General features: G+C 40.1%; 1 protein-coding gene across 1 annotated transcript; it reads left to right on the forward strand.

The window, feature by feature from the left end:
- The first annotated feature begins 2674 nt into the window (after nucleotides 1–2674).
- Nucleotides 2675–9444, forward strand: LOC307170195 (vitellogenin-like). Its single transcript, XM_079891253.1, has 28 exons — nucleotides 2675–2748; nucleotides 2908–2928; nucleotides 3029–3180; nucleotides 3309–3560; nucleotides 3635–3796; nucleotides 3887–4035; nucleotides 4111–4261; nucleotides 4350–4507; nucleotides 4596–4761; nucleotides 4846–4971; nucleotides 5102–5320; nucleotides 5410–5627; nucleotides 5712–5809; nucleotides 5929–6053; nucleotides 6142–6243; nucleotides 6348–6467; nucleotides 6579–6765; nucleotides 6856–6958; nucleotides 7046–7231; nucleotides 7342–7453; nucleotides 7544–7733; nucleotides 7807–8066; nucleotides 8159–8203; nucleotides 8286–8363; nucleotides 8455–8661; nucleotides 8747–8889; nucleotides 8986–9124; nucleotides 9210–9444. The coding sequence occupies exons 1-28, from the start codon at nucleotides 2709–2711 to the stop codon at nucleotides 9333–9335; spliced, it is 4035 nt and encodes a 1344-aa protein (XP_079747379.1). The 5' UTR covers nucleotides 2675–2708; the 3' UTR covers nucleotides 9336–9444.
- Nucleotides 9445–9822: the final 378 nt, after the last annotated feature.

Consider the following 9822-nt stretch of genomic DNA (forward strand, 5'->3'; position numbering starts at 1 on the left):
AACTGCCTTAATTCTACGTGGCATTGATTCAACAAGGTGCTGAAAGCATTCTTTAGAAATGTTGGCCCATATTGATAGGATAGCATCTTGCAGTTGATGGAGATTTGTGGGATGCACATCCAGGGCACGAAGCTCCCGTTCCACCACATCCCAAAGATGCTCTATTGGGTTGAGATCTGGTGACTGTGGGGGCCATTTTAGTAGTCATGTTCAAGTCATGAAACCAATTTGAAATGATTCGAGCTTTGTGACATGGTGCATTATCCTGCTGGAAGTAGCCATCAGAGGATGGGTACATGGTGGTCATAAAGGGATGGACATGGTCAGAAACAATGCTCAGGTAGGCCGTGGTATTTAAACGATGCCCAATTGGCACTAAGGGGCCTAAAGTGTGCCAAGAAAACATCCCCCACACCATTACACCACCACCACCAGCCTGCACAGTGGTAACAAGGCATGATGGATCCATGTTCTCATTCTGTTTACGCCAAATTCTGACTCTACCATCTGAATGTCTCAACAGAAATCGAGACTCATCAGACCAGGCAACATTTTTCCAGTCTTCAACTGTCCAATTTTGGTGAGCTTGTGCAAATTGTAGCCTCTTTTTCCTATTTGTAGTGGAGATGAGTGGTACCCGGTGGGGTCTTCTGCTGTTGTAGCCCATCCGCCTCAAGATTGTGCTTGTTGTGGCTTCACAAATGCTTTGCTGCATACCTCGGTTGTAACGAGTGGTTATTTCAGTCAAAGTTGCTCTTCTATCAGCTTGAATCAGTCGGCCCATTCTCCTCTGACCTCTAGCATCAACAAGGCATTTTCGCCCACAGGACTGCCGCATACTGGATGTTTTTCCCTTTTCACACCATTCTTTGTAAACCCTAGAAATGGTTGTGTGTGAAAATCCCAGTAACTGAGCAGATTGTGAAATACTCAGACCGGCCCGTCTGGCACCAACAACCATGCCACGCTCAAAATTGCTTAAATCACCTTTCTTTCCCATTTTGACATTCAGTTTGGAGTTCAGGAGATTGTCTTGACCAGGACCACACCCCTAAATGCATTGAAGCAACTGCCATGTGATTGGTTGATTAGATAATTGCATTAATGAGAAATTGAACAGGTGTTCCTAATAATACTTTAGGTGAGTGTATATATATATATATATATATATATATTTTTTTTTTTAACCAAAAACTAACCTTCCCAGAAGGTTGCAGGGAGGGTTTATACCTATACAGAACGTTCCCTGCAGGTTATTTTTTAGGCTTGACTAAAGTGAACCTTCCCAGAACATTATCCTAGTTAAAGTTAATAAGTTAATAAAATAACTGTTTTTTTTTTGTTTTTTTTTAATGTCTGTGACTAAATTTCATATTTTAAAAACGCTAGATTGTACTCATATATATATATATATATATATATATATATATATATACACATATATATACACATACATGCAGTATATACGAGTTGGGGAACATTGTTAGAGCAGAAGGAAGTATGTTTTCTTCCAGGATAACCTTGTACGTGTCTTGAGTCATGTGTACTTCACAAAGACAGATCTGCCTGATTCTGATCTTCTCTGAGTCCGGTTTTCAGCTTTGCCCAACACCTGCTCTAATAGTTAGACAGAGACCTGGAGAGGTGGGCCTACAACCCACAGTCTCTCACTGTGTAATGTGGTGGAGGATCGGTGATGATCTGGTGGTTCTTCAGTAAGGCTAGAATTGGGTAGGTATACGTCTTTGCGAAGGATGCATAACTTAAGGCACAAACATGATTATCCTGAAAGAAAAATTGCTTCCTTCATGCTCTGACAATGTTCCCCAAGTAGAAAGATTGTTTTTTATGCAAGGACAATGCTCCAATCCACACAGCTAGGCCAATCAAGGTGTGGATGGAGGACCACCAGATCAAGACCCTGTCATTGCCATCACTATCTCCAGACCTGAACCCCACTGAAAAGCTCTGGAATGTAAGCAAGAGGGTCACCAGCCAGCAAATAAAGGCAAGCTGCTTTAAATTTTTCACCAGGAGTGGAATAAAGTCACCAAACAGCAATGTGACCGACTGATAGGGAGCATGCCAAGAAGAATGAAAGCTGTGATTGGAAATTAGGCTTAGTCCACCAAATATTCATTTCTGAACTCTTCCTAACTTAAAACAGTATTGTGTTGTTTAATAATAAATATAAACTTGTTTTCTTTGCATGATTCGAGGTCTGAAAACAGAACATCTTTTTTCGTTATTTTGACCAGTTGTCATTTTCTGCAAATAAATGCTCTCAATGACTATATTTTCATTTGATCTTTGCAAGAAATGTTGTCAGTAGTTAGTAAAATAAATAAAAAATATAAATTTTACTCAAACAGATACATATAAATAATAAATTCAGAGAAACTGATAATTTTGCAGTGGACTCACAAAAAATAAATGAACTACTTTATTTATTCTACTATATATATATATAACTTTCTGGCAAATGAAGACAAATACAAAATTGACGTTGGTCATTGCTCTTGATGGTGACATGACAGGCCAGGGTAACCTAACCTCTGATTGATATTGATGTTCAGATAGGTTGACCCAACAATCTTTTTATGTTTAAAGACATATGTTAATAATTCATTTAAAAATGAATACTTGGTCAGCAATAAACTAATATAAAAGATCTGATTCTCTGAGTAGCTCTTCACAAACCATCAGCCATGAGAGCTGTTGTGCTTGCCCTGACTGTAGCCCTTGTGGGTAAGTTTTATGTTTTGAACTTAAGAAGTTCCTGTATCTCTTTTCTTAAAATAATTCTCTTTAAGAAAGTAAATTAGAACCTCTTAAAATAAATTAGTTAAATGAAGTCATTTTAAAAGCATATTTTCTCATGTGTTTTTTTTTTTTTTTTTTTTTTAGCATGTCAACAGATCAACCTTGGTAAGTAACAAAATTGTAATTTGGTAATTTGTAAATAGGTAATTTACAACTATTGCATACTTGCTTTAACTCAACCAAAGAAATACTCTACCATTTTCAGTTCCTGAGTTTGCCCCTGACAAGACCTATGTGTACAAGTATGAGGCTCTGCTCTTGGGTGGTCTTCCTCAAGAAGGTCTGGCCAGAGCAGGAGTAAAAGTCAGCAGCAAGGTTCACCTCAGTGCCGTGACAGAGAACACCTTCATGATGAAGGTAATGACCATTGAGAACTGTAAAATTTGTAGGTGTTCAACACTATGGAAAAACTAAAACTGTGTTAGCAAGCATTGACTGTTAAAAGCAACAATTCCCTTGTTTTAAGTGAAAATATTCCTTTTCAGCTCATGGATCCTCTGCTCCATGAGTATGCTGGCATTTGGCCCAGGGATCCATTTGTTCCTGCCACTAAGCTCACCTCAGCTCTGGCTGCTGAGCTTCAGATTCCCATCAAGTTTGAGTATGCTAATGGTGTGGTTGGAAAGGTATTCGCCCCTGCAGGAGTCTCCCCTACAGTACTGAACCTGCACAGAGGAATCCTCAACATCCTTCAGCTCAACCTCAAGAAGACCCAGAACATCTATGAACTTCAAGAGGTGAGAAAATTATCCTGGTACGTTTTTGATCTATTTTGAGTTCTGCAATCTAATTTTTTGACTTGTCCTTCAAGGCTGGAGTTCAGGGAGTGTGCAGGACCCATTACGTCATCAGTGAGGATCCAAAGGCCAACCATGTTATTGTCACCAAGTCTAAGGATCTGAGCCACTGTCAGGAGAGAATCATGAAGGACGTCGGTTTGGCGTACACTGAGAGGTGTGCTGAATGCACAAAGGTAATGAAGAAGACTGGAAAGAATTGAAATATTTACTCAATATAATGAAAATGCCAAGAGTCAAATGGTCACATACCTTTCTCCCAAAAGAGGGTCAAGAGTCTGATTGAAACTGCATCTTACAACTACATCATGAAACCATCTGCCGCCGGTGTACTGATCGCTGAAGCAACAGTTGAGGAAGTGCATCAGTTTTCACCCTTCAATGAGATCCATGGTGCTGCCCAGATGGAAGCAAAGTAAGATTGATCCTCTGTGAGATTTCTCTTAAAAATATGAAGTAAAAATATTACTAAGAAATAATTTTTTCTCAGACAAACCTTGACTTTTGTTGAGATGGACAAGACGCCTGTTGTTCCAATCAATGCTGATTACTTGGCCCGTGGATCCCTGCAGTATGAGTTTTCAACTGAAATTCTTCAGACCCCCATACAACTCCTGAAGATCAGTGATGCACCAGCCCAGGTATAATTCATTACTTAACATCTTTAACAGTCTCCAAGTCAAAGCCTTTGATCCATGATCCACTGAGTGTTACCCTTACTCTCTCTAGATTATCGAGGTCTTAAAACACCTTGTTGAAAACAATGTGGCCATGGTCCATGATGATGCTCCACTTAAGTTTGTTGAGCTCATCCAGCTCCTGCGTGTTGCCACCTATGAGAATATTGAGGCTATCTGGGCTCAGTTCAAGGACAAACCAGTTTACAGGTACAATATTTAAGCAATAAGTTCATAGGAATATAGTTCAAAGACAATATTTTATTATTAATATATTTTAAAACAATGAATCTGTTAGGCGCTGGCTTCTGGATGCTCTTCCTGCTGTTGGCACACCAGTCATTGTAAAATTCATCAAGGAGAAGTTTCTGGCTGGTGAACTTACCATTCCTGAGTTTATTCAGGCTCTTGTAGTTGCTCTGCAAATGGTCACTGCTGATTTGGACACCATCCAGTTGACAGCTGTGGGTATACCTTACTATACTCAAAGTGCTGTTCTTCAAATATGACCAAAATCAAATTAATAATTTCTGTATGTTACTGAACAGAGTTTGGCTATGCACGAGAAAATCGCCACAATCCCAGCTCTTCGTGAAGTCGTCATGCTGGGATATGGTTCCATGATTGCCAAACACTGCGTTGAAGTTCCCACTTGCCCTGCCGAGCTCCTCAGGGTAAACGACTCAAGACCTCCATACATTTCTGCCATGGACTTACAATAATATTTTTCTATTATAGTAAATATTATCTTACTAAATATTATTAATATTACTTGTCTAAATGTATGTGCCTTAAACTCCTCAGCCCATCCATGATATTGCTGCAGAGGCCATTTCTAAGAATGACATTCCTGAAATCACTTTGGCTCTGAAAGTTCTGGGCAATGCTGGTCACCCTGCTAGTCTTAAACCCATCATGAAGCTCCTACCTGGACTGACAACTGCAGCTACTTCTCTGCCTCTTAGAGTCCAGGTTGATGCCATATTGGCGCTGAGGAACATTGCAAAGAAAGAGCCCAAACTGGCAAGTGTCAGACACTGTAGGAATCAATTACTGTAAAACATTATACACATTTTCTTCCCATAAAATACTAACCTTGTTTTCTGTCTCAGGTTCAGCCAGTGGCCCTGCAGCTTGTATTGGACAGGGCTCTCCACCCTGAAGTGCGTATGTTTGCTTGTATTGTGTTGTTTGAGTCCAAGCCCTCAGTGGCTCTCGTCTCCAATCTTGCTGGTGCCTTGAAGACTGAGACTAACATGCATGTTGCGAGCTTTGCCTATTCTCACATCAAGTCCTTGACCAGAATCACTGCTCCGGATATGGCATCTGTGTAAGAACAAATCATTTCTCACATATTTTACTTCACCACATAAAATGAGCACAAGCCAGAGGTAATCATAGTTGTCCATTTCAGTGCGGGTGCAGCTAATGTTGCCATCAAGCTCATGAGTCGCAAACTGGACAGGCTTAGCTTCCGTTTCAGCAGAGCCATTCAGCTGGACTTCTATCATAGTGAGTCTAGCCATTTTTATAAGAGAGCTAAAAAACGAACAGTGTCATGGGTGTTTCTTAAAATGTGTAAAAAATTCTCCTGACACGTTAAATGTATTCTTACCTCTGTCCCGGTGCAGCTCCTCTTATGATTGGAGCTGCTGGTAGTGCCTACATGATCAATGATGCCGCCACCATCCTGCCCAGAGCTGTTGTAGCTAAAGCACGTGCTTACCTGGCTGGAGCTGCTGCTGATGTTCTTGAGGTGGGACAAGCAAGAGTTATTAAAAAACATGTTCATGGTTTTAAAATGTTTAAGTGTCAGTCTTCACTCAGTTAATTCTCTCAAACAGATCGGTGTGAGAACTGAAGGAATCCAGGAGGCTCTTCTGCAATCTCCTGCTGCAGATGAAAGTGTTGACCGTATCACAAGGATCAAGCACACCCTGAGAGCTGTAAGCTTTCATGTCCAGTGTACAGTATAATTGTGTACTTTTAAGTAATATTATAAGCATGACATAGGCATATGTGTGTGACTTCTCTTTTTTTATTCCTCAAGCTCGCAGACTGGAAGACCTTGAAAACCAATCAGCCATTGGCATCAGCCTACATCAAATTACTTGGACAAGAAGTGGCTTATTTCAACATTGACAAGACCATCATTGAAGAAGCAATACCGGTACTGTGTTGTACTTTATTCCTTCTCTCTCATTAATATATATTTTTTTAGATCTGTCTCAAAAATTGTTCTCACAATTAGAATAAAGTTTCTCATAAACACTATCCCCAGATGGTCACTGGTCCCAAACCACGTGAACTGTTGAAGCGTGCCCTTAAAGCTTTGCAGGAAGGAGTTGCATTCCAGTATGCCAAACCCCTGCTTGCATCTGAAGTGCGTCGTATCTTGCCAACAGCAGTTGGTTTGCCCATGGAGCTCAGTTTGTACACTGCTGCTGTCGCTACTGCAAGTCTCAATGGTATGTTTTTTCTTAGATTTTTTTTTTTATCTTACCTTGGATAAGAGTGTGTTACATTGAAGTTTGATGTTGCTCTGTTCATCCCTCTAGTTAAGGCCACCATTACACCTCCTCTTCCTGAGGAGATTGAGACTATGACTCTTGAGCAGCTCAAGAAGACTGATGTTCAACTCCAAGCTGAAGCTAGACCAAGGTACACTTTTGCAGCTACATTCATGAAGATGAGATATAATGTATACAACAACAGTTTTACAAACAATCTCCCTTATTCTTATTTCAGTATTGCTCTCCAGACCTTTGCTGTGATGGGAGTGAACACTGCCTTGATCCAAGCTGCTGTTATGGCAAGAGGAAAGATCCGTACAATTGTCCCTGGAAAAGTGGTTGCAAGAGCAGACATTCTCAAGGGCAACTACAAGGTGGAGGCTCTGCCTGTTGAGCTTCCTGAACACATTGCTGATGTGAGGTAATGCAATCTTAGTCAGACCAGTGTTGCAAACATTCTGAATCAATTCATAAACCATTCAAAAGGTTTCTGAAATTGAGACGTGACCCATTTTTTTCTTACTCCAACAGCTTTGAGACTCTTGCTGTGGTCAGAAACATTGAAGAGCCCAACGCTGAGAGGATTGTTCCCTTAGTACCCGAGGTGGCCATGCAAAATTCCCAGACTTCTTCTGAGTATTTGGTAAATTTTGAACACACATATGATGGATATTAATTTGCTTCAAGTTTTAAAATAGCGAGGCTTGTTATAATATTTCATTATTCTTTTCAGTCCTCTGAAATACCAGATGAGACTCCCGTGAGAGCTGCAGCTCCATTTCACAAGACTCTCTGTCTTGCTGTCCCATACATTGAAATCAAGGGGTGCGTTGAGGTGCACTCTCACAATGCTGCTTTTATCAGAAATTCTCCTCTCTTCTACATAATTGGACAGCACTCAGCCCGTGCTGCACTGACAAGAGGTATACATTCAGAGAAGATTATTAATTTCAGAGAAAATTACAGAAAAGATAATAATTGTCATTTTGGCTTTAGCTGAAGGTCCTGCAGTTGAAAGACTGGAGCTTGAAGTCCAAGTTGGTCCTAGAGCTGCTGAGAGGCTCCTTAAGCAAATCAGTCTCATTGATGAGGATACTCCAGAAGGAAAGGCCTTCCTGTTGAAACTGAGGGAAATCCTGGAGACTGAAGATAAAAATGCACCCGTCTCTTCTGAAAGCAGCAGTAGCAGCCGCAGGAGCAGGAGCAGCAGCAGCAGCAGTTCAAGCTCCTCCATGTCCAGCTCTCGTATAAGTAAGGTGAGGACATGGAATGTAGCATGTTGGTTACGTAGCCAATATCTGTGTCATAAATATATTTTTTCACTGAATCATTTTATATGGATTTTTAGACTGCCACTATCATGGAGCCCTTCAAGAAATTCCACAAAGATCGGGTAACTACTAAAAAGCCATTTTTTTATATTATTACTTTAGATTATATCGATTACTTATTACAAAACGTATTTTTGCTTGCAGTTCATGGCACCCCATGGTGCTTCAAAGGCAGTAAGCAGTGGAAGCACTGCATCTAGCTTTGAGGCTCTCCAGAAACAGGTGAATCAATTAGTGTCATTAATAACATATAACCCAAAGGCGACATTTTGTACTAAAATCCACTTAAATTGATTATGGTATATGCTTTCAGGCTAAGTTCCTCGGAAATGATCTTCCACCTGTTTTTGCTGTCATTGCCCGTGCTGTGAGAGTTGACCAAAAGCTGCTGGGCTACCAACTTGCTGCTTACTTTGACAAGCCAACAGCAAGAGTGCAGCTCGTTGTTTCCTCCATCGCTGAAAATGACAACCTGAAGATCTGTGCTGATGGTGCCGTGCTGAGCAAGCACAAAGTCACTGTAAGACTGGAACTATTATCGAAATTAATTTCTCAAGTGAAATAATTTACATCAATACCATCTTTTGAACACAAATGTCCTTCAGGCCAAGGTTGCTTGGGGTCAAGAATGCCAAGAGTATGCAGTCACTGCTAAAGCTGAAGCCGGTGTCCTGGGAGAATTCCCTGCTGTACGTCTAGAGCTGGAATGGGAGAGGCTGCCAATAATTGTCACCACATACGCCAAAAAGTAATGTTCAGCAACACTGAATGACAAATGTATTGAATAGTTTAAAAAATGGCACTGGTTTAATCTGCTCTTCTTTGTGCATCCCTTCACAATTAGACTGTCTAAGCACATCCTTATGGCGGCTTTCCAGACGGGCTTTAGACTAGAAAGAGCCACGAACAGTGAGAAAGAGATTGAACTGACTGCAGCCTTGCCAACTCAGAGATCCTTGAATGTCATTGCTAGGATTCCAGAGGTGAAATAGTTTTCAGTTAAATTATGACTCTCACAGAAATATAATAAGAAAATTCAACAAATTATTTTTCTTCCTGCTGCTCTAGATGACACTGTCAAGGATGGATATTCGTCTCCCTGTCGCTGTTCCCATCAATCCAGATGGAACACTTTCTATTCATATCGATGAGGACATTCTCTCCTGGATCCAGAAACATTTCAAGGAAGAATAAGAAATTAATTACATTTTACATTTTCACAATCAGTTTAATTGAATACATTGCCACTCTTGTGATATCTGTAATGTAATGCAATTTAATGCTAATAAATACCCTGCAAGTGTCAGAATTGTGCAAACTGATTTTATTTTACAATAGTACTCAGTATTCATAAAAGTTTTTGTTTTTTTTACACTTGACAATAAGGTTCACAATTTATTTATTTATGAAACATATATATAATATGGTGAACGAGAGGGGACATGTTCGGTTTGCATAGTTATTAAAGGTACAATATGTAAGAATTTTGCATTAAAATATCCCATAATCTCAAGGCCAGTGTTATATATTTTGTTAAGTTGATTACTTACAATATCCCAAATGTTTCTAACTATTTTTAAATCGTGTGAAAATTGCGATTTTAACCAAGGAAACAGGGCATTAGAGCAGGGGGGAGCTGGGAGTCGCCAGTCAATTGCATCATATCCGCGTTACCCTCGGT

This window comes from Squalius cephalus, assembly GCF_949319135.1.
Source record: "Squalius cephalus genome assembly, chromosome: 13".
NCBI lineage: Eukaryota > Metazoa > Chordata > Actinopteri > Cypriniformes > Leuciscidae > Squalius > Squalius cephalus.

Coding starts and splice junctions, on each gene's coding strand:
- LOC307170195 (XM_079891253.1), top strand. CDS start 2,709: ATGAGAGCTGTTGTGCTTGCCCTGACTGTAGCCCTTGTGG. Junction 3,797..3,886: donor GGTGTGCTGAATGCACAAAG/GTAATGAAGAAG, acceptor TTCTCCCAAAAG/AGGGTCAAGAGTCTGATTGA. Junction 4,972..5,101: donor GCCCTGCCGAGCTCCTCAGG/GTAAACGACTCA, acceptor TAAACTCCTCAG/CCCATCCATGATATTGCTGC.